Source organism: Patiria miniata, unplaced genomic scaffold, assembly GCF_015706575.1.
Source record: "Patiria miniata isolate m_02_andy unplaced genomic scaffold, ASM1570657v1 HiC_scaffold_20, whole genome shotgun sequence".
Lineage (NCBI taxonomy): Eukaryota > Metazoa > Echinodermata > Asteroidea > Valvatida > Asterinidae > Patiria > Patiria miniata.
Window position 1 is genome coordinate 6,911,814 of NW_024037059.1, and position 22,689 is coordinate 6,934,502.

The 22,689-nt window shown below is 39.6% G+C and overlaps 4 protein-coding genes across 4 annotated transcripts; 2 read left to right on the forward strand and 2 right to left on the reverse strand.

Annotated features, from left to right (window-relative positions):
* Positions 1-1,834: 1,834 nt before the first annotated feature.
* LOC119727294 (piRNA biogenesis protein EXD1-like) lies at positions 1,835-4,611 on the reverse strand. The gene is made up of 3 exons (XM_038199148.1): positions 4,559-4,611; positions 3,022-3,382; positions 1,835-2,464 (listed from the first exon to the last, which is right to left on the reverse strand). Exons 1-3 carry the CDS (start codon positions 4,609-4,611, stop codon positions 1,835-1,837), a joined length of 1,044 nt encoding a protein of 347 aa, XP_038055076.1.
* Positions 4,612-5,870: 1,259 nt separating this feature from the next.
* On the forward strand, positions 5,871-12,044 carry LOC119727426 (DAP3-binding cell death enhancer 1-like). Its single transcript, XM_038199294.1, has 9 exons — positions 5,871-6,015; positions 7,205-7,352; positions 7,888-8,038; positions 8,424-8,633; positions 8,953-9,198; positions 9,359-9,514; positions 10,070-10,165; positions 10,559-10,718; positions 11,018-12,044. Exons 1-9 carry the CDS (start codon positions 5,982-5,984, stop codon positions 11,575-11,577), a joined length of 1,761 nt encoding a protein of 586 aa, XP_038055222.1. The 5' UTR covers positions 5,871-5,981; the 3' UTR covers positions 11,578-12,044.
* On the reverse strand, positions 12,044-15,477 carry LOC119727427 (histone PARylation factor 1-like). The gene is made up of 7 exons (XM_038199295.1): positions 15,288-15,477; positions 14,887-15,034; positions 14,507-14,662; positions 14,070-14,259; positions 13,807-13,905; positions 13,190-13,428; positions 12,044-12,709 (listed from the first exon to the last, which is right to left on the reverse strand). The coding sequence occupies exons 1-7, from the start codon at positions 15,408-15,410 to the stop codon at positions 12,411-12,413; spliced, it is 1,254 nt and encodes a 417-aa protein (XP_038055223.1). The 5' UTR covers positions 15,411-15,477; the 3' UTR covers positions 12,044-12,410.
* Positions 15,478-15,560: 83 nt separating this feature from the next.
* Positions 15,561-19,315, forward strand: LOC119727428 (39S ribosomal protein L22, mitochondrial-like). The gene is made up of 6 exons (XM_038199296.1): positions 15,561-15,953; positions 16,981-17,101; positions 17,222-17,287; positions 17,438-17,515; positions 17,682-17,751; positions 18,243-19,315. Exons 1-6 carry the CDS (start codon positions 15,583-15,585, stop codon positions 18,449-18,451), a joined length of 915 nt encoding a protein of 304 aa, XP_038055224.1. The 5' UTR covers positions 15,561-15,582; the 3' UTR covers positions 18,452-19,315.
* Positions 19,316-22,689: the final 3,374 nt, after the last annotated feature.

Below are 22,689 nucleotides of genomic sequence, written 5' to 3' on the forward strand. Positions count from 1 at the left end.
AACCACTAGTGCAGTATATTCTAAAAGTCCCTGTTCAGATTGACTCCGCATCCTGGTTCTATTTGTCCTGGTCATCTTAAGCCGCGGACACCTTGGCAAAAAGTGTTGGCCCTCATGACTGCCATAACTTGCAGTGGCGTAGCTAGGTCAGTTTTATTGGGGGGTAAACATTTTTGGAAAAGGGCACATCCATGCTGAAATGTAGACACGTTTTTTCTTCGGCCGGACATCTGGCCTCTGTAAAATCAAATAGTTGCGAGGGGTTACCAGTGTCGATGGGGCGCTGTTCAAAACCGAAGATTATGCACACTAACGGACAATATATGCTTTTAATTCAGTGCGATACATGCGTGAATTACCCCCCCCCCCCAAAAAAAAGACACCCGGAACGGCCGATCGCACAAAAAAGGGCACGACTTCTTTTTAAAAACGGGGCACTTGTTCAGAAAAAAATTCACTTGTTACAAAAAAGGGCCCTCTTTACAAAATATTAGCGGGGAAGCGCTGGTGAAAAAAAAACGGCATTTGAATGGAAAAGGGCAGTCTTTACAAAATATTGGGGAGGGGGTGTACCCCCGCTGGTTACGCCTATGACTTTCGATTGCGCCCTTACACCACAGTCATGCAATTGGCGTTAAAGATCATTGCTGCTTTGTTGCTGCATTGTAATTTTATTTATTTATCACTTTGTAAGAATTTAAGCCGGAAGACATAAACAATTGAACTCTGGGTGCAGTTTGCACTGAAATCAGAGCAAATCGGTATCTTTCACACAGTAGTATTATTGTGTATAAAAGCAATTATATTTGTTTATTAGGCGTATTAATTATAAATGATATATGACTTTTATGCTTAATATATTGTTTTTTTTGTCAAATGCATAAGAATATAGTGTTTACGAAACTTACTGTGAAATAAAACTTGAGACGGTTTTAATTAAACACAAATAAATGCAATATCATTATCATGAAATGTTAATTTTTAATTTTATTTGCGTGATTAAAATTAAAAGTATACAAGGCTGTAATTCTCAAGCAGCTCAATATCTTCAAATGGCATTCCATGCATGGACAGCTATAAAAATGTGTTCTTTTCGTGAAACCTGCACACCTTCTGATGGAAGGGATGAATTTCAGTAATTTTGTTTCAGATGAGTAGAACAACAGTCATGTTCTTTTAAGTCATACTTCACTGGTGTATCAAATTTGATTGCATCTTAAAAGTTGTTTTTGAATCCGGGTCACTTTTTTCCTCACCATGGACATGATTGCGTACACATTCTATTAACGCAAAGTGTAGTTATGTTCTAAAAACAAATTGAATGTCCACACCGTTATTGAACATAATCAAAATTTAAAATATGAAATGCAGTATATACATCATACATAATAAATGGCGAATTGAGTACCTTATCTTTTACTTTTTTTTAGTTAGAAGACCTTTCGGCTTTCCAGGCTTTCCAATAAGTTGCTGCTCAGACAAAAATCTGCTGTAAAGTTTGGAAAGGCGCGTCTCCGTTCTAATTCCTACAGTATACGGTTCAGTGAAGTTTACATTAAAATGTATCAGCCCCTTGGGATTTGCTTGATTTACATTAATGAAATGATTTTTTTTCTCTCTTTTGGAGTATTTGTAACTCTCTTAAGGGGGGGGGGGTTCTTTTAGGTGTATAACCTGCTATAGGATCTGATATTATTTCACTAAATCATTCGATTACTAAACGCGTAGGCGGAAATTTCCTTTCAATGTTTACTGAAAAGCGCACGATTTTTGTATTACTATACCCAAATAATACATACCGCAATCCGTCTCAGGGACTGCTCAACCCAGCCAGCTACAAAAATACTTTATAGTTGGGGCCTAACCCTACTTTCATCCATGCTGGACGATCATCATCGTCGCTGTCATAAGGGTCATTCTCCATTGCCAGGGCTTTGTGTGCCAGGTTGCCAAAATTTATTTTGAGTTTGCACAATTGGCAGAGTTGGGGAATTCCTCGCTGCTCATTTCTATCGAAATAAGGGAATTGCTTATGACAAGTGATACACTCTGTTTCAGATTGAGGCAAGAACAAAAGTTGAAATTCGGAAGGAATCACGTTCTTTGGCAAATGCGAACTTGTTTCGCGACTATCGCAAGAGCGAGAAGGAAGCGAACGAAAGATGTCGAGGTAGCTGTCCGACGCAACGCGCAGTCGATCGAGGGCTTGGCCTTTGCAAACATGTTTCAACTTACTGTAAAGTTTGAAGATCCCCATAACGTCACATGCTGCGTATTTCAGCATGACGTCACTCAGGGGGCGCTCAAGCCAGGCATCCGTCCCAGGCAACTTCTTATCCCCTTCTTCTTTCGCTTTGATGAGGTCTTCATTCTTGACATATTTCACGAGGCAGAATAAGAAGCTCTCGAGAAGAGGTTGTTTTTCCAAAATTCCTGCGTCTTCTGTGGCCTCACGCTCCATAATCTGGGAAACATTAATTCAGATACTTTTCTTCAGTGATATTCGATTCCCCCTTTTATTCATAACCGATATTCGAGATGAACTCTATGACGGGACAATGCCTGTATTGCACCCCCCCCCCCAATATCAAATGATCGCCGTCAGCGTATATATCCTGTAATCGGGTTAAAGGCTTCCACGTATTTAATCGATAAGTTACATGACCGGTTCTCTGAATTAATTTTCCGAACAAAAATAGAAAGAAAATGTTGACTAAAAGAAAAGAAGATGGAAAAGGAAAGAATACACATGGACAGATATAAAGGTCACTGCAGGGGTGCAAACTTTTGACACAGCAACCATGTGCAAATTTCTTTAAAACATGTGAATTATTATGGTTTCTTCGAGAGAGAATAATGTAATTTGCCTAGTTTCTCTGTTTTTATTTCTTAGGCATCTAAGAAAACATACGCCCCAATGTGTAATTCATAAGGATATGAGAAAAGGCGTAGAGAAATGTATATAAGCCAAATGGTATACTAAACCCCCCCCCCCCCCAAAAAAAAAAAAACACCAAGTACCTGCAAGAGTTGCAGGTCCAGCACTTTGACAAGCTTGACATTATACTGATGCATGAGACAGTCAGAGTCCTCACGACAATCGAACATCAACTTGTTTCGAGAGTAGTCATCGAGAATGTCCCGGAGACCTTTATCGAAAACGCTCTCCCCCAGCGCCTGAATATCAAAGATGTATATTTGATTTTCTGTCGCTATGGAGACCACCGATAGTTTTCCCTTTCGGCTCAGGTATTGACCCTCGCAATCGACGGCTATCAAGGAGCCCGCCGTCTCGCGTCCCTTGCCAATATCATCTATGGCCGGTTTTATTTGCGACTCCTTGTCAATCAGCTGGTAACTCAGCGAAGTAGGCCCCATACATCTGTAATATTAAGATAATTCTTTTTGTTTAAGATAATGTTAGGCACATGTCATGACGGCCTCAGTCTGTTTGAGAGGTTTTCGGCCCTTCGAACACAAAAACGCCAGCAGAATTGGAGAAATTAGACAAAATTGTTAAATGTCATCCCTTCTTATTTCCTTAATTCTCATTTCCTACCAGCCCTAAATGGGCTCAAGAATAAAAAAAAAAGTACTAGTACTGACACTGTTGAAATAACAAAAAAATGCCAAATGGAGTAAATAATGTGAAATAATACAAAATAGGGGCAATCATGTGTGTTAATATAGTTATGGAAACAATAATGCCAGACTTTTACGCGAAGTACGGCGTACTCCAGAAATTGAACGGTGTTGCCTCTCATCATCATATGAGGGGTCTAGGTTTATCTTTACATCAGGGGCATTGCATGTCATGGCTACCAACACAACAAAAACGTCAGCTAGCAGCATGGTGCAGATTATAAGTCTTCTACATCTTGCCGGATACCATTGGCTTTATTTTGTTCAGCGATATCACCTCATGGAAAACTCGTTGCAATAAACGAAACTTTAGAGACAATACGCAATTGGCATCATTTAATTTAGCCATGTATTATACGGGTGTGACAAAAATTGTTATTCAGATTTTTTTTATGAGAACCATAGAAGTATAAATGGACGCCCTTATCCCCGTGCATTACCAATCATTTTTGCCTCTTGCCTCACCCTTGGTTCTGCACATTCTCCCACGACTTTTAATGTTTTTATCGGTGCATTGGAAATGGCTAAAAAAAGCACCAAAGCCACTCCTGAATTAAAATTAGATATAAAGTTATAAGTGGAATTGCCAGAAATGCACTTAAAAAAAAAAATCATTGATGCATATCATAAACAGCGCCAGCTAGTGTCCGATGGTTTCAAGAGCCCCCAACCTCATAGGCTGAATTTCAAACGACCCTTTTAGTTAATTTTTTTCTTATACAAATGTATTATTATTCATACAAAACTCGTTGAGAAAAAAATGGTCTCATTCCCCGCATTTTGTAAGCATCCAAAACATGTATGAGTAATATGAAAACATTTGGAACACGTTTGAAAGAAAATGTGTACTACAATATGTAGAGGTTTGAGAGATAAATACATACAAGCAAAGCATGCAAGCAACATATCTGCTTACTCTGATTTTCCTTGATCATTGCTGTAGTCTTTCGAGAATCCTGCTGTGGCCATCGTAAAACCGCTACTGTATTCCTTCACAAAGTTATATCAAACAAATTATCATAAGGTCATTTCGGTGTGAATCCCTTTTAAATAAAACAAAAACACCGAATATTGGATTGGAAATTTCTCCTGGATCATTGAATGGAATGCCACAAGTTTGAGTGCTTCTCAATTTAACTAATAAACGTCACCTACACCTACTGCATCAACCAGCATAGTACACTGACTAACTCAAGCTTCGGTCGAACATTTTCATTTCCTCTTGCGTAAAGTTGCCTTAAACCTAAATCACAGAACATACACATGTGTCATAACTTTGAAAATTAAGAGAAAAGAGAAGACAAAATTCAAAGCCAGGTAAAACCAATCGGCATCTTACCTCTATGGAAATGAACTTCAACAAAACAAAATGAAGATACGAATAGTCTACTTTGATGAAGCAAACATCAAGGTAAATATGGCGGTCGTTGATTTCGTGCTCAGGGAAAACACCAGCCTTTATTCTTTAAAATGTCACTCATGACGGCATCTAGTCAAGTGAAAGCCAAAAATATGCACTTGACAAAAAGCGACGAATGTCACTGTGTGCCGTGACCCTTAATTTTAATCATGGCTCCATTTTTTTGCAGGGGTGCACAGTAAGTTGAATAATTCTGTACCCGCTAAATTTTCAGTCGATTTCGGAAGTTAGAGTAGTTTATAGATTTAATTTCACTGCAGTAATAATATTTGCAAATTTGTTATGACAATTAGATGCACCAACTATTTTTAAAGAAAGAAGTCGAAGTTACTCACAGTTGTTTCGAAGTATTTTTCGTTTTATAGTTTGGCACGCATGCGCAATAACTTGGTTGACACACCCCCACGATAGACCAATCACCACTCCGCGCACTTAGCATTGTAGTTGGTATCAATCGTAACTGTTGTATGCACTTGAGACAAAAATCATTAGCGTCCATCGAAACTTCTTCGAATTCAATCACTACTGGATTTGTTTGTCACAAGCATTTTCAATGATCGAGATTTTTGTTATCTTCATGTTTTTATATGCACTAATGGGTATCCAGGTGAAAACCCGTGCGAAAAGCGGTCAACGATTAGACAAGCAACAATATAACCGATATGAAATTGCTACCGGGTTTACAAACATTACATCATCTTTATTTTGGTGTCACGCGCTCGGCGTTGCGCTGGTTCCCGAGAGCTCGCTTTAGTCGGGTTACATTTCACGCGAAAATGGGCACGAATTGATTACCAGACTACCAGCGACAGTTGTAACTTTCCGTATGTGTAACCTGTAGGCCGTTTTCCGATCGGAAGGTGAAACTTGGCCTAAAAAGGAACAATTTTTGTGATAAAATGAGTGAAAAAAACTGAAGATGATGTGCAGGCTTCTTCAAAGCATACCTAGAGGTAACTGGGACAGTATAAGAAGTAAAATAATGCAACAAAAGGGGTCAAGTTTGACTTGTTATTCTTGTTCTGGTATTCTAGTATAGTATTGAGAGTCCCAAATTTTCGGACTAGTGACTGTCTACGTCTACCGCCCCTGTAAAAAATAAATAATGTCAATGATTAAATGTTAATTTGATATCATCAAATTTAACTTAAGCATAATTAAAGATTTAGTAATTAATGGCATGATTATTAATTATATTATGATACAATGAATTATAATTATAGTATAATTACTGTTAAGCCATATTAAAAAGGCGTCCGGGTTTTTGAAAAAAAGGAGGAGGCAAGTTTTTTTTTTTTTTTTTCAAGATAGCCGACAACCATTGGTTTTTACACTGTTCAAAGATACAAAAATATGAAATAGATATGCTGGACAAGAGAATTAAACATATTTACAGTGTTTTTAGTAGTTTTCTAGCACGGTTTTACAAGAATTAAAAAACAATGCCGCGCGGGCAATCTTTTCCATCCACGTCACGTCGAGGCTGGTTTGGAGATCCCAGGGACCGATAGAGTCTAGAATTAGAAGTTTTGACTTGCAAGTATTTTTTATGATGGATCGATGGACATTTTTGCTTTTTCCAAAAAAAAAAAAAAAAAAGAAAAAAAAATCCAAGTGGCTGCCAAAAAGGAAGCGGGTGCGGATGCTAAACACGTTTTTTGGTTTTTTTTTTACTGCGCCCTTATATAGGTATGCACATTTTCTGAAAATGAGGCCAGGAAAACTTTCAGTGTAAATCACTTTACTTTGTTTTACAAATTTAAATGCAACACTAACAGTTTATTTCAGCAAAAAAACAGAGAATTTTAAAAATTTAATTTATCATGTTTTTGGTTACATTAAAAACGTTATATGAGCTTAATTGAGCATACAGTTCGCCAGTCTCTGTTTCCTTAATACTAGTACTAGGCTATTACAGGAAGCTATACTCCGCTGAAGGTTTTTATTGGGTTTTTTTGTCAGGCCCTATTTATTTTTTTAGAAGTTTGATAGTTCCAATGTCATGTTGTTTTGTTAAGTTTTTTCCTCATTATATGATTTGATACATTCTTGCTTTCCCAACATGGACATGTGTGAAATCTTTTTCAAATCTCTGTGCCTCTTTCTATATTTCACGAAATCTCTTCACTTACCAATCAATAGGATTGCGTCACAAGGCTCAAGCCAATGCGACCCATCCCCCCTGGACTGGGAATGGCAGCCAGCAGAGCCGGCGTCAGGAGGAAAACGTCCGCAATGAGCTGGTCTCAGCCCCCTTGAGTAGTGACGCATCGCAAGCATCTGACAAAAGGTACCAAAAGACTCAATAGTTCAAAGAGTGTTGCAACGAATTCAATGCAAGAAATGTTGCTGATTGCAATAACTACTCACCTAATGATTAAATGTTAGCGCATAGTACAAAATGTGTATGTGAATTGTTTCCAATCTGGCTGATGAGAAGTAATTGGAGTTTTAACATACCTGGAAGAGAGTTACAAATCCACAAGGTTACAAAAAAATAGATACAGCCTTTTTTTTTACAAGGATAAATGATAAAAGTTCATAATTAATTAAAAGAAAAAAAAAGAAGAAAAACCTCCCCCTTCAAAAAAACCCCAAAAATGGCTTTACGGGTAGATCGAGAATGTATGTATGATGGTAATGAGTCTTCATGTGAGGTTGTAACAACGTTACCCAATTGAGACTATGCACTCGATTCTGCCCACAAATCAACAGAATCTTAAAAAAAAAAATACTGTGACGTATGACAAAGTGTTTATTAACGGCAAAGCCATGCACAAAATGTGTTCTAAGCTCCCATTGTTGATGTCTTAATCATAATGCAGGTCAGCCCAACCATTGCAGCACAGCAGGAGCCTATTGGGACTCACTCACTGGAAGTGGGAAGATGGGTGGAGAAGCTTCACGGGTAACGGACAGTGGGATTCCTTCAAGAAGAGAGGCAGCAGCTACACATCGCATGATGCCCTCGAATGGGTAAGGCGTTGATTTTATAGACCTTTTTTTTGCGAACCCGTGGTCGGCATTTTTTGTCAATCACATGTTAATATGTATTTTGGCAAAATCTATTTCCTCTCACAGTCTAAATTTCTACCCTTCAGGCAACCCATGCAAAATGATGATCACTGTTGCTATATTGCCTTTGTGGAAATGTGTTAATAAAAATCAATGCAGTCAATGAGATCTTGCAACTTTTCTTCGGATCCCATGATTTCCTCCGGGCTTGTTTTGTTTCCACTTCACACCTATGCCATTAAAATTGAAAAACCTCCTAAGGTCTTGAAAATCCTAGAATTTCCTGCGTTTTTTTAGGGTAATATCATTACTGCTACTTCTTTTTTTATTTCCATGAATGATGCAGGGTACAGCCCTTGTATTCAGTCTTCATCTCTGTCGAGTCCTGACAGCATCAACCCTTCCAGAAGACAGCAGTGGAGGAAAGAAGCAGATCCTTGCGTCGGTGGCAGACAGATTGCCAGGATTGTGGCGCAAGCACGTCAGCCCTTTGAGCCTCCTCAGTCATGACGAAGGAAAGAAGACAAAACCCAAACAAGATGAAAATCATCATAAGGTGAGATTTGAGAGAAAAAAATCTTGAAAAAAGAAGGTCTTTTAAGTTCAAAAGACAAGGTAATGATGACAGACCTTGTAATTATGAGCTTGACAGGGTCGGCTGGCAGGCACACATCTGATTATAGCAGGTCTAGTATTGCAACCAATGGTATAATAGTGAGACTTATTCACTACAAACTCATTAGGCAGATTGGATAAAAAAATAATGATGCTAATGTCATGGAACGTTGTCAACCGCTTGATCTAAATGGGGTTAATAAGGATTCTGTTATCATCTCATGAGTGAAATGTTAAAATATTTGTATTGTAATTTATAGCCCGATATTCCTGAATCGACTCCTGCGACACCGCTAACGGCTGCTGTCGCTCAGCTCCAGGCCGTGACCAACCAGAGCTTGGGCCAGGCTTACAACAGCTTGGGTGTGAAGAAGGCCCAGTCAGGACGCCTGGAGGAGGCAGTCAGTCACTTTGCCGAGGGTTGCAAGGTTGGCTTCAGCAAGGCTACCTTCAACTTGGCCGTGTGTTATGAACAGGGCAAGGGAGTGGCTCAAGATCTTGAAAAGGTAACTTCTGTCAAAGATTTTTATGGTCTCCAAATAATTTAATCACTCCATTTTATGTTAAAATGAACATTGTTTTGTTCATTCTCCATTGGCATGGTTGTCTTCGCATGAATATTTTAATATGACACATTAAAACAAAACAATTGTTTTATTTCTCCAGGCAGCAGATCTGTACAAGAAAGCTACAGCCCAGGGTCACCCACTGGCCAATTTCAACCTGGGGGTGTTTCACATGACGGGCAAGGGAGGCTTGCCACAAGATACATCCCTTGCATTGGAGTTGATTGGTTCGGCAGCGGCAGCAGGTGTCACACAGGTGAATTTAGCATATTAGCACCTGTACTATATTGTATTATATTGTATTACATTGCATTACATTGTATTACATTGCATTACATTGTATTACATTGAATTACATTGTATATTCATTCCCTGGTGAATACTCAAAACCATAAAGTTTTGGGGGTTTTGATGGTACAGGGAGTAACAGGCAAGGTGGTTTTGGGCAGTACATGGACTAATGGGTTAAAAAAAAAAGGCCCACCATAGGGACTAGACTGAAGGAATTTCATGCCATTTGAGTCCAGCAATATTAAATTTGCGGAAAAAAAACAGGACAAAACCTAATTTAAAGAAAAAGTGGTTCTTGTGTATGTGGTTAAATTTGGTTTAAATGAGGACTGTAGCTTTACAGTCTACCGAGGGAAATGGTTAACCAAGCAACCTCATTAACCAAGCGTATCTGCTAATATCAGGAGAAATTTGAAGACAAACATTTTCTCAATTTTATAGGTACTTGATATTGCGCCAATCCAATGAAAGCGCATGAATAATTTAACTTAACCAAGTATGTAACATATTTTTGTTGCAGGCAAACAGATACCTTGGTATTCATTTCCTTGAAAACAAGGACAACAGAGATGAGGAAAAAGCAGCCACATGTCTTCAGAAAGCTGTTGAGAAACAGGTAAGCTGCGGAAAATAGCTCTTTCTAACCAGTTCAGATCCCAGCTAGAATTTTCCCCAGTATTATTTATAGTACAACTGATGGGTCAAGGATCCAATTGAAGACTGCTTTCCTTTTTTGCTGGAGCTGACGTGCCAGCCTATTTGTTCTGTGTCTGAGTCACTGATTGACTGACCGAGTCGAATGTAAATAATGGCCTAAACTGAGACTTTCAGGTCCAGCTTGACTAGGCAAGCCTAGTCTTGTTTTCTGCTGCCTTAGGCTAGTTTAAGTTGATAGCCACAAATAAGGTGGCAAAACTACTTTTGAATAGCAGGTTGTTGATAAAGTTATCAGTATCATGTTTTGAATGAACTAGATCCCTAAGCTTATTTCCAAACACTTGATTTACAGGACACTGATGCACAGTACTATCTTGGGCTCTGCTACGAACACGGCTGGGGTGTGGCCACAAATGGCGCCAAGGCAGTTTCACTCTACCACAAGGCAGCTCTGAAAGACCACCCAGAGGCCCTCTATAGTCTGGCAAAGTGCCATGAACTTGGCATTGGGGGTGAGTTGAGTTTTGGTTTGTGTGTTCTGAAGCTACTGCAGAGACCGTGCCAAAAAGTATTGGCCACAGAAGTTTGTAAAACGTGTGTAACTTTTATGAAAAAGTAAATGAATTTTTATTAATCTTGTGTAAGCACCTCAATTTTTATATCTGGGGGAAAAAAAGCTATTAAAGACTTTCCAGTGAATTGTCATTCAATGCCATTATTATATCTCGTGCTTCGCACATTACAAATGTAATCTTTAATAATGTACAATTCTATGTAACATTAGCATAAATCCATGCATTATTTTCCTCAGGATTGCCAGTCAACAGAGAGTCAGCTTTACAGTTTAACGAACAGGCAAGCAACCTGGGTCATCTACGAGCTTCAGAATCTATGGAGCAATTACTATGCAATCCCACTTCTGACACCACCAAAGCGCCACAGATTGCCATCCATACGGGGGCAACTGAGACATCAACAAGAGACCACGATAGCTCAAAGATACTGCAGGCACATGGGTCAGTGGAGAATAACAACAAATCGTTGCACGTGTCCATCTCAGCTCCTAGTCTTGGACACAATGAGGGGAAAGCCGTTCAGGCCCCAAGAAAGGACAGTATGGGGCAACAGTTTTCATACAGAAATAGCAAGGTCTCTTTATCACACCTGAATCTACTCCTTCCATACTACTTCAGTCTGCCTTCCATACCATCTCTGGCAGGTGCGGTGACTAATGCAGGTCAGAGTTCAAAGGTCAGTTTTCAGGTCGGAGATGACGAGAATGCCGAAGAGGAGGATAAAGCAGACAGTGCAGCATATGGATTTGTTGACAATAGATTTCATGCCGCAACTCCGTGGCTCACTGTGACTTGATCTACGTCACTCCAAAAATCATGTATATTTGAAACGCACAATGGACTAATGTGTATAGTACTTCTCAACAGCAAGATTCATAACTTAAAGTTGCAGGTGGAGGGTGCTGTTTTATTGTCATTAGAACAGTTTTGTTTTAATGGATCGCATATTGTGATTCAAAAGAACACTTCACATTACAACCTGTACTTGAAATGTATGCTTTTGAAGATGATACTCACTTTTGCAGTGAATTTTAATTTCTATTTAACTGATGCTGTGCATTTTTGTATTATTTATATGCCATTTGTATTACAAACCAGGCTCATCCAACAGTGGGTGTGTTATGCGTACATTAGTGAAATAAGAACGTACGTATTAGTCCTTATTTTGTATAAATATCCCTCACTGTATTTCGTACAATATAAATTGTATTTAAGGGCATAAAATAGCCTCATAATTCATAATGAACAAAGAAACAAAAATGTCTTATATTTTAATTTTTTATTTCTGAGCAGACTGTGAAAACACACTTAACAAAACCTTACAGATGTTGTAAATGTACTTGTAGCAAATTTAAGGCCAGAAATTTCTCTTGTGTCAAACAACTCGTTAACAGCTTCTGTATACCTTTAATGTTACAAGATTTATCTTTTTAAAAAAATAAAAGGTTCGTTACTAATTGCAAATGAATAGAATTTTCTGTTTGTCTTTATTAATTGTTTCAGAGTACAAAAACAAAAAATCACTTTCCACTAGTCAAGTTGGCGACAACGACAGAGATGTATGACTGGGTGAAAATATCAAAACTAAAAATGGCAGTCAATGCGACAATTTCTGTGGCAGCTGTGGTTCTACAGCATACTCAAATCATCTTTCCTTCTGTCCTCCAAATGCGCTTCCAGAATCTTGCCAAATTCTTCTCTCCTAAGCAGCGTGTAGGCCAAGGGTAGGATATTCCTGATGGTCCCATGCAAAACAGACGAGCCGTACATGAAGAGATCAATGCCCAGCTCATAGCCTTCCCCATAATCGCACTCGTCATTGGCAAACTGCACAAAACTAATGATCTCATCCAGCGGTTCAAAGTTCGTGTTGCGTTCGGCCTCGTTCTTGCTGTCGGCAATTTTCTTGAAGATTCGTTTCAGATTGGCTGTGAAAGGGATAAAAGTTTGACACATTACTACAGCTCATAAATTGTATTGTTACCTTGTAATGTTTAGATTTAAGTAAAGTTACTTAACTACTTCAATAAATGAGATTTTTTTAGTGTTTGAGCCTAGAAAATTGCTGTGTCAAAGTAACCCCAGTTGCTAAAAATATGGTATACTTACAGTCCCCATATTCTTAAAAAAAAATAACCTCTCATAATTATTATCAACATTCACAATTCACCCTGAACAGTCTCTGTTTAAGACAATAATGATCAATAGTAGAATTGCTTAGTGCTAGCATGACACTGTTTGTTTCACAGAAGGTGCCCTCAAGACAATGTTTTTGTAACTGCCTCACACTAGTGAGTCAGTGCCAGTAAAACGATGGTCACAACTAGCCTTTAAGATTGCACTATGAAAACCACTACCATCTCAAACCAAGACTCCCCCCCCCCCACCTCCCGACAAACAGAGCCTACCATCGGTTTCAGGAAGTTCCCGGTACCCAACTCCACTGGCATCGACAGGTACAACAATCCCTGCTCCATGGAATGTTTTGGTGACCACTTTTTTCTCTCTGATCTTCATGCCTTGAGTCTTGCTTTCCAGTGAGTGACCGCACTTCTTGGCCCAGTCGATCAGCGGCTTATGAAGAGACTGGATTTTGTTCTGTTCTGCCTTGTCTTTAGTAGCTTTGCTAAGTTGGTCCATGTATAATCTGTATATTGTAGAAAGACACAAAGATATCCACTGAAAATCTTTTTTATTGTTCTCGTTAAATGGTTAAGCTACAGCCTTAAATACACTAGATCCAAGTCAAATTCATCAGACTACATTATCATTGTATGTGTACTGGGATTTCTGAAAGATCTGTTGCTTCACTCCAAACCACCTCAGCACTCTATGGTTTTTATGGATTCATCGAGGAGTAAATACAATGTAGACCAATGTAATACTAGCGCTAAAGATCATGTGAAGACTGTCCACAAAGGCAGTTCATATTACTTATGAGTAATCTGCCATTTAAAATTGGCCCATTTCAACCCGATTTCATGCAGCAGTTGACTCTATAGCCAGATGACCATGTCATACTCACTTGACAGCAGCAAATATGTTGTCCCCCTGGGCAGAGAAGGAACAATTTTTCTTGGCTGAATTGGCCGCAACAAACACTGGCATTTCATTGGGCTCATCCCTGAAAGGAAACAAGAACAATTTAAGTGGAAAGGTTTGAGTGCAAGTTTTATTGAAAATAAGCCTTATTCTTGAATGAATGTACTTACAGTCGTGTTTGCACCCAGAAAATTTTATCCTTTCAGCACTTATTTGTTCAAATATACAGCTTTTGCATATGCATACCTGAAGTAGCCAAGATGATGCTGTGTTGTGTCATCTCCGCGTATGATTGTCTGGAACTCTGGTGGATCATAGTAATACCTCCAGTGAAGGCAATAAGATGATCTCTTAGACTGAGAGGTTCTCTTGAGGCCCCCAGCCAGCACATCATAAGGGCCCACTAGCTGCAGACCAAGAGATGCTTTGAGTGCATCTAAAAATTTGAGGGAAAAGGACCTATGCTTAGTTAAAATATATATACTGTCATCACATGAGGGTACAATTAAAGGTGAAAACTTTTATAATGAATAGGGGGCCTAATAGTCCTCTGTGGCTATGACAGAATGAATCAATTCCTGAGACTGATTGAGAGTGTTAAACCCTTCTTGCCTGTCAATCAAAACTGTATTGACCAATAAGATCACAACTGGAACAGTCCATTTAAGCAAGTCTGTGCATACCTTGTGGGTTTTTCTTGTTCACACTTTTACAAAATTCCCAAAAGTCGTAGAAATCTTCCGGCATTTCCATCGTGAATTTCCACTTGATTTCCTCTCTCGGGCCGAGATTTGGAGGCGTGGCTGGTCGGGCACTGTCTTGACTTTCTACGCTGCTATCTGGTATGATCACAACAGTCCAATGAAAACATAAAAAATTCATTGCTTATTGTAAGTTTGTCGGGGAATATGAATCACTCAAACATTTTTGGGATGTCCAATATCGTAAAAGAGAGTCACTCAATTTTTTAAAAGTCTTCAAACTTAACTGCATGCAGCCAAGGCAGAAAAAATGCATTAAAACAAACAATACACCAACAAAATTGACACAACCAATGATTCACCTATATCCTTGTCCTCTCCATCATCTATTTCTTCTACTTCATAATTTTCAGAGCTCTTTGTCTCAGCATCTCCAGATATGCCAGGCTCTGGCTCGGCAGCATCCGATCTTCTCTTCTTGGCAACACTTGCATCTTCATCGTCTGAATCCTGTAATGAAATTACCAAACAACAAATGCCAGTTATGCAAAGAAAACTGCATAAAATATAGTATTTTTATGACAAGGCCCAAATTTTGTGAGAGAAATAGGTCAGAAATTTAGCTCGTAATTTATCCTTAAAGTTTAAGTTTTATTTATCTCCATTTTGGTCCATATGGGCCCTAAGAACATGAAGAATAATGTCGTTACAATTTACATGATAAACTAGATAGGCCTACTTGTGAGCCTATTTCAGGTTTTACCTGGTTCTCTCCTTTCCTTTTCCCCTTCTTTGGATGCCAAAACCCCTCTAGATGCTGAGGATTGGTGCGGTAGCAGTCACCTCCATATTTACAAGTGGGTTTTCCGGAGTCGTTTTCTTCCATTTCTGTATTTCACAAACCCACTCTCAGCGTCAAGCAAGTCACGCTAACTGTAGCACTTTGCCGTTTTCCCGCGGTTCGGATGTGAACCATAACATTACAACCTCGTCCTCCAAGCTCGTATTCTCAAGCGCAGAATTTGTTTCTTTAATCTGGGGACGACTACGAAACCTTCATGACCTTTGAACTTTACTCGCACGGCGATAGCGAGAGGGCATTCCATCGAAAAACATATAAATCGCTCCGTTTTGCCACTTTAGATATCCTCATCTTTACTAGGGTGTCGTCAGATCAATGTACTTTAAGTATGGCATCCTTGAGATGGTTTAAAAGGCTTCCCAACGGCCGAGGTTTAGCCGTAAACATCCGAGAAAGTAGAACCGATGTTGCAACTCCGACTCCGAGTCGGACGGCTTCAGCGGGTGTAGCTGATCCGGGGCGTTTGTTGTCTTCGCTCCCGGTGTCACACGGGTGCCTCGCATCGCACCATCGTGGCTGTGCCGGAACAGAACGACCCTTGTTGACGTTTGCTTCCGCACTCGTAAGGTCAGTATAGATAAGCAAAAGAGTTGGCACCTTTTCTTCTTGTCAAATATTGGCATTTTAAATACTACATACATAGGGCCATTAGGGGGCCTAGTAATAGTATACAAATATTGAATGCTTCGAGTGGTGTAGTAAAACTAGCCTCCCGAGGTGATCCATGGACCATTCTATTTTCCCGAGGCGAAGCCGAGGGAAAATAGAATGGTCCATGGATCACCGAGGGAGGCTAGTTTTACTTCACCACGAGATAAAGCATTCAATATTTGTTTTATAACACTTCACCCACAGAGTCTGCTTGATTTTAATATTTTAAATTATTTAAATCTAAACACAGTTGAAATAAACTTCAATTTCAATACAAAATTGGTGGGAAATGTATTTCTCTCTTAAAAACTACCCCTTCACGAAATGTTTGAACCCCAGTCTGCGGCGCGCTCTCTTTGGAATAATACGCGCAACGCGCACACCAGCATGCATTTGCACACAAATACTGCGTCGTGGAAATAGTACTTTGGTTGCTATGCGCATAGTACTTTTGGCCGTGCACAGAAAGATAGCAAAATTAGAAAGTAACATGTGACTCGCTCTTGGCCAATCAAGACACAGAATCTGTGGGTGAGGTGTTATAATCAGTTCTGTGTCACTGTCAGTCATTGAATCAAACAAAACAAATTTTGCCTGCATTGCTTTTGCTGTTGATTTTAACTAATCTTGATTTGGGAAAACCTTGGAAAATGTTCATATTGAAATCAAATGGTTATTTAGGCCTAATCTGATGTTTCTGCAATAGAGCCATAAAAAAAAGATCTAGCTTTATCATTCAAGTGATACTTGATAAAGTGGTTGTTAAAAAAAGTAGAATCCTACCCGGCCTATTTAGAAAGTGCCTATCGGATCTTAGCATTTATAACAAATAAATTAAAGACAATTTTTTTCCACGATGTGAAGGGTAATAACTACGTTCATATACCTTCAGTGTAGTTCATTACATATTTTTAGCTAAAAAATGGCGTGATGTATTGTTTAGGAGTGGCATGTGTATTGAACGTTGTCTCCACACAAGCACTTCTTTGATGGGCTACAAATGGGAGAGACGAAACAAGAAAGTTTACCCTCCGCAGAAACCTGGAGAGCCCCCACGCATGGCGGTGAGTTCATTACAATATGTTATGAGACATACATCACATATGAATTCTGAGAAGGTGCAGAATCTTAAATTACAAAATGCATTCATTGTGACCTCTGTACTTTATTCTTATTATTTTCAGGAGGTGCACTACTCCAGAAGACAGATCAAGCACAGCATGAGAAAAATGTGGTACATTTCGAAATTTGTAAGTGAATTAATTGGTTGAATGATTTTAAAGGGGCCAGTGTATCTTGTATGAACAATCTTGTGTTTTTTTTAGTGTTTTGCTTTTCTTTAATTGGTTATTATATTTGTCAGTGATAATTTTAATTTTAAAATTTCTATTCACTTGCAGGTGGAAGGCATGATGATTGATGATGCACTCACTCAACTGCAATTTATCAAAAAGAAAAGTGCCCAGATTGCTAGAGAGGTAAAATCAATTCGAAATATACTGAATACATGTTCATCACAATTGAGACCTCCTTTAACCCCCTCTATCTTTGAATGTCTCCCTTCTTTCTCTGAGTGTATGTTCTGTAGCTCTAACACATAATTTGTTAACACACTGTTTTCTTGTTCTTGGCATTATTCTACAGGTTCTTCTTGAAGCTCAAGAAGAAGCAGTCAAAAACCACAATGTGGAATTCAAGTCCAATCTTCACATAGGTAAAAATGCTATTGTGGACTTTGCATAATGTGTTTTTTTTTAGTAGACCTTAGATGTCCAGTTTAGAAGTATTGATAAATGAAGTCATACTATTTGTATGAACTGATCGATGAAAAATCATACTTTTCTGATAAAGAATAAATAAACTGTACTTATTTGATTGTAAACAGGTCAAGGCGAGCCTAGTAAAGCTGGTCTCAGAGCCCACAAATGTTATTCAGTTGATTCAGAATCACTATTCACTGGAAGTCTTGCATCTGGTCTACACAATGGGCCAGCTTGAGCCTATTTATTGGCATAACGGTTAATCCAATATGATAGCACTGCCCGGCTGACAGTCAGTCAGTCTGTCTATGTGCCAGTCAGTTAGTGAAGTAGGTGCAAAAAGGACTCTACGTTGGCCCTCTGGGATTGGCAATAAATTGTCGGTCTAATATTCAATTTCAGGAATTTGTACATCATCCTTTGATTTCTGTATATTTTTTTCCAGCTAAATCCTTTGTAGCCAAAGGGGAGTATGACCATGCCATGCGCATCCATGCCAAGGGGCGCTTCGGTATCCTAGACCTTGTCTACTGCCACTTCTACGTCTGTCTCAAGGAAGGGCCGCCTCCCAAGAAGGTGGAGGCCACAGGATATGACCAGGCTCAGCATTACATGGACTCGCTTAGAAAGAGGACAATCATACACTCAATGTGAGAGGGAAGGACAATACTGCAGACATAACGTATGATGTACTGGATCATAACCTATGATATGGCTGGGAAAACTGGAGCAAGTTTTCACCATCTTTGAAGAAAATATCTCACCAATGTGCCGAGGTAAACTGGGCATAGGTCGAGAATGTGTAGAAGATGCTCAGAAACGTTTCGATATGTAAACACATTTGGATACATCATTTTAGAGGGACACTTTCAACAGGAATGCCCCCTTTTGGGCTCTAAAACATGCTTCTCACAAAATGATTACAGTAATAATTGGCAACATGACCTTGAAAGCAAATGTCTACAAACAGGGTTTTCAACATTTGTAACACATTCTTTGGATTTTCTGTGACCAAGATCTTTGAAAAATGGCAAGTAAACAACACAAAATCACAAAGGCAAAACTTTGATAGCCTTCAAGTGTTATTGTAGCCCAAATATCCATTGTACCTTATGTCTTACAAATCAATGAACGCATTTTTCACCGAGTTACATTTTTAATTTCTTTGTAAAGTGCTTTTAATTCGAAATTCAAGAGGTTAAAAAAAGGATTATTCCATCAACCCTAACCACCCCAACCCTTCAACATCCAACTGCATGTTTAGTTGGAATCTATTAGAGTGAGTACTACACTAGTATAAAACTGATAATGTTTTACATGGGGTAGAGTCCAACAGTTTGGGTGTATAGTTTACCATATGGTGTTGGAATATGGTGTTGGAAAGTGAGGAAGGTTCCTAGTAAATCACTCGAGGGATTAGGGTTAAGGAAGTAACAAAATGAAACTCAAACAATATAAAGATACCAATGAATTAAAGTTTTGTTGTTTTATCAAGTCATGTATTTGCAAACTCAGGAATCCTGAGTCTTGTATTCTGAGTTACTGTTGTGCTCATTGATGACCGAAAGTGCGAAACAAGTTTGCAAAAAAACTGAAATGAGTTTGCCAAAAAAAAAAAAACTTTTCCACTCGTGCGTTGGCAGATGTTGTGCATGTACGGTTTTCGAAAATGCAAAGGTTCGATTTGAATAGAAGTTCCCACATGACAAGAAAGCACTTTGTGTCTATGGACTGACGATGGCTATTTTTAATTGTGACGTTTTATTCTCTCGTTGAAAATCCATGTAAATCTAATGTAACGAGATATCTTGTTAAAGCCAGTACATTACATGTATATATCTTAAAAGACAGTAGGCCCTATGCTAACATTGTAGTTAGCGCTCATGGTGTTGAAGTCCACAGAATCCAATGGTCATTCCGCTGTTAGGCCTCCCCAAATTCAGCGGGGTGTGGTGATGGCATACCAGTGGATGGCAGCACTCCATTGGCAAATTGCACTGTAGAAAAAATAGAAACAAACGTTTATCTCAATCTGCTATTTTGAGGCTATAAATTAGGCCTCGCCAAGTGCGGCTTAAAATAAAATGCTTCCAGTTTTAGTTGGGGGATACTCACCGTCTCTCCAACTGCAGCACATTTACTCAAGCTTGCAAACGCACTCCCCCCGATGCCCTGTTCGTACGTTTGCTGCATCTCCAGTAGGCCTTGGAGTAGATCTCTCCACGCCTGCACACGCATGTTAAGCAGTCGGGTGACGTCTGCTGCTGGCTCTGGTTCGGCACGGGGAAGCCGACCGCTGACAGCGGCACCGCTGGTGGGCGGGGTCAGGAGACAGAGGAGGGCGACCGAGACACAGAGAGTCGTCAAAAAGGAGTGCATGATCATGATGTCCTTCAGATGTAGGCCTAGGCCTAAGTAATTTGGTCTCACTGCAAACTGGGAGATGAAAGAGAGAGTCTGCTGAACTTTTGCATTGCGCAAATAGGCCTACAACTTAAAAAGCAAGTGTAAAATTAAGTTGAACTTACTTTTCGTCGCCTTTTCGCCAGAAGAAAGATCAACGTTTATCGTAGGACACTGTTTGCGATGGGCTAGCCCTTTACACATAAGCGTGACGACTTTACGTTTTAAACTTTGCGCGTCTTGATGATGCAAGGCGTTACTTGGAATAAAAGATGCGGCAGGCTTTGTCAACGCGCGCGATCCCAGCGAGCAGCGTGCATACACCATAGATATAGAACTTTTTAAGTTCTATATCTATGGCATACACCCGCGAAACCTGCGCGCCGCGCGCGCTACTTTTATCATACCTCAAATCATTTCCAGTTCCATAAAAGTTAAATACTGCCCTCTCTTGACAGAGCCCCTTTCCCACAGAGTTTTTCAAAATTCCGATTTTTTTTGTTTTATGAAACATATGAAAATAAGCTTGTCTGCGGATGATTAATGTATTATGAAATTTGATTACCCTGAAGCGGCTGAAACAGAACATTGACCCATTATTGAGATTATTATTCACCCTAGTCGGTGCTAAAAATGTAACGAGCCGAGGTTTCGGGAAAAACCTCATAGCATGAATTTCGACCGGGTCCGAGGGAATGCCGCCGGGCAGGCGCGTACGCAGGGGGGTGTTTTGGCTGTTAAACACCCCCCTTTGCCATGTAAAAATATGGAGGGAAAAGAGAGTTATGTGACCGAGCGCGGAACAATTACAAATTATGTGCATGTTCTCAACTTTAAGCTTTGAATACAGAAGACACTTTATAAGGGCAAGAGTATATAGGCCTATATGTATTTGAAACAAATGAAACAAAATATCCCCTCATAATTTAAAAAACTTCTGCTAAAAAAAACAGGGGAAAGTGGCCAGGAAACGCCTCAGATTGCACCACAGAGCATCTTCGATCCAAAATTTCCCGGGGCCCTTAAGCGGGCCCCGGACCCCACGCCGTAAGTGCTTCGCGCTCCGCGCTCGCATTGGTCCTCCGGCCAAATTAATCCCGGGACATACCGTTATTTCGTTTTACTGTTTTGGATTTCCTCAAAAACAAAAACAGTAAACGAACCATTGACCGTTTTCTCGTTTTACAGTTTTGTAAAACGGTCAAACGGTATTAAGTCACACACACAAAATACTTTTTGTTGTTGTTTTTAATTGTAGAAAGCGTTAAACGGTTAGTTGCTTTATTTTTAGAGTGTTGTTTTACAAAATCATGACAATGACAAAACAGTCAATAGTCTTGCCGACCATTTTTTGATTTTAGGTTCGGCAATTAAGCAATGCACCGGAATGTTAATTAATGCGTCCTTGGGATCGAGTCATTGCCTGGGCCCCGCTCCTTACATTTCGTTCTCACGACAAAATTTGCGAATTGGCTATTGAAGAGCCGCGTCGACTTGAACCCCAGTTTCCTTCAAAATGTCTGCAACATCATCAAACGTCTTATTACCATCCTGTTTCCATTGTGAAAAGTAATGTCCTCCCTTGAAGTTTTCCAGCGCCATTTTGCTTGGAACTCTTTAAGCCCCACCAACTTGACTGAATCGCGCATGAGAAAGGGGTCAGGGTCCGCGCCAGGAATCACATCACGCATTAATTATGCCGAGGTAACACTTCTTCGTGTAAAACATGGTCCCCCTCCACCCCCCTTGCCCACCGCCACAAAATGCACCACGGACTGTTAACCATGACACTGGAATAAAAAAACAGTCTGTATTTGTGTAATCTGTAAAACAAAAATCATTGATCGTTATGCTATAATGAATTTTACTAAACTTATAAAACGGAGAAACCGTATTTATCTTAATACCGCTTGTCGTTTTATAACACTGTAAAACGACAAAACGGTCGATGATTCGTTTACTGTTTTTGTTTTTGAGGAAATCCAAAACGGTAAAACGAAATAACGGTATGTCACGGGATTCAAATTCCCTCTATGCTATAATTTCACCCTAGCGGTGCCCCCACCATTTTGTACCTTCAGCAGCGAATGGCTCTACAAGTGGCATAAATCCCTTTCCAAAATAGAAAATTGTGAAAAAATACGGAGATGGAACATGGTTCTCAACTTTGAGTACGTAACAAACTTTATAAACAACAAAAAAAAAATAACAAATTTAAATGGAATTTTCGATGTTTAAAACGTTTTCTAAACGGTGGAAGTGGCCAGGAATCGCCTCAGATTGCACCACAGAGCATCTAAAATCCAATTTTTTTCCGGGGCCCTTAAGCGGGCCCCGGACCCCACGCCGTAAGGGCTTCGCAGGTCCTGGACCCTTCATTACAATAATTCTAGGCCCCCCGGCAAATGGCAGTCTGAATCCGCTCCTGTGACCAGAGCGCATATGTATCCTGTATCTGAAGTTTGGCCTTAGGGGTGGGGGCGGTTTAC

Excerpts from the sequence above, each read along its gene's own strand:
- LOC119727294 (XM_038199148.1), bottom strand. The coding sequence starts at position 4,611 with ATGGCCACAGCAGGATTCTCGAAAGACTACAGCAATGATCAAGGAAAA. Across the intron at positions 3,383-4,558 it reads AATGATCAAGGAAAATCAGA|ATGTATGGGGCCTACTTCGC; the intron begins GTAAGCAGATAT and ends TTAATATTACAG. Across the intron at positions 2,465-3,021 it reads TGGACCTGCAACTCTTGCAG|ATTATGGAGCGTGAGGCCAC; the intron begins GTACTTGGTGTT and ends AATGTTTCCCAG.
- LOC119727426 (XM_038199294.1), top strand. The coding sequence starts at position 5,982 with ATGATGTGCAGGCTTCTTCAAAGCATACCTAGAG. Across the intron at positions 8,039-8,423 it reads CGCATGATGCCCTCGAATGG|GGTACAGCCCTTGTATTCAG; the intron begins GTAAGGCGTTGA and ends TGAATGATGCAG. Across the intron at positions 10,166-10,558 it reads AGAAAGCTGTTGAGAAACAG|GACACTGATGCACAGTACTA; the intron begins GTAAGCTGCGGA and ends CTTGATTTACAG.
- LOC119727427 (XM_038199295.1), bottom strand. The coding sequence starts at position 15,410 with ATGGAAGAAAACGACTCCGGAAAACCCACTTGTAAATATGGAGGTGAC. Across the intron at positions 14,260-14,506 it reads GAACAAGAAAAACCCACAAG|ATGCACTCAAAGCATCTCTT; the intron begins GTATGCACAGAC and ends TCAAATTTTTAG. Across the intron at positions 13,906-14,069 it reads CATCATCTTGGCTACTTCAG|GGATGAGCCCAATGAAATGC; the intron begins GTATGCATATGC and ends GTTTCCTTTCAG.
- LOC119727428 (XM_038199296.1), top strand. The coding sequence starts at position 15,583 with ATGACCTTTGAACTTTACTCGCACGGCGATAGCGAGAGGGCATTCCAT. Across the intron at positions 15,954-16,980 it reads TTTGCTTCCGCACTCGTAAG|GAGTGGCATGTGTATTGAAC; the intron begins GTCAGTATAGAT and ends TGTATTGTTTAG. Across the intron at positions 17,102-17,221 it reads GAGAGCCCCCACGCATGGCG|GAGGTGCACTACTCCAGAAG; the intron begins GTGAGTTCATTA and ends TATTATTTTCAG.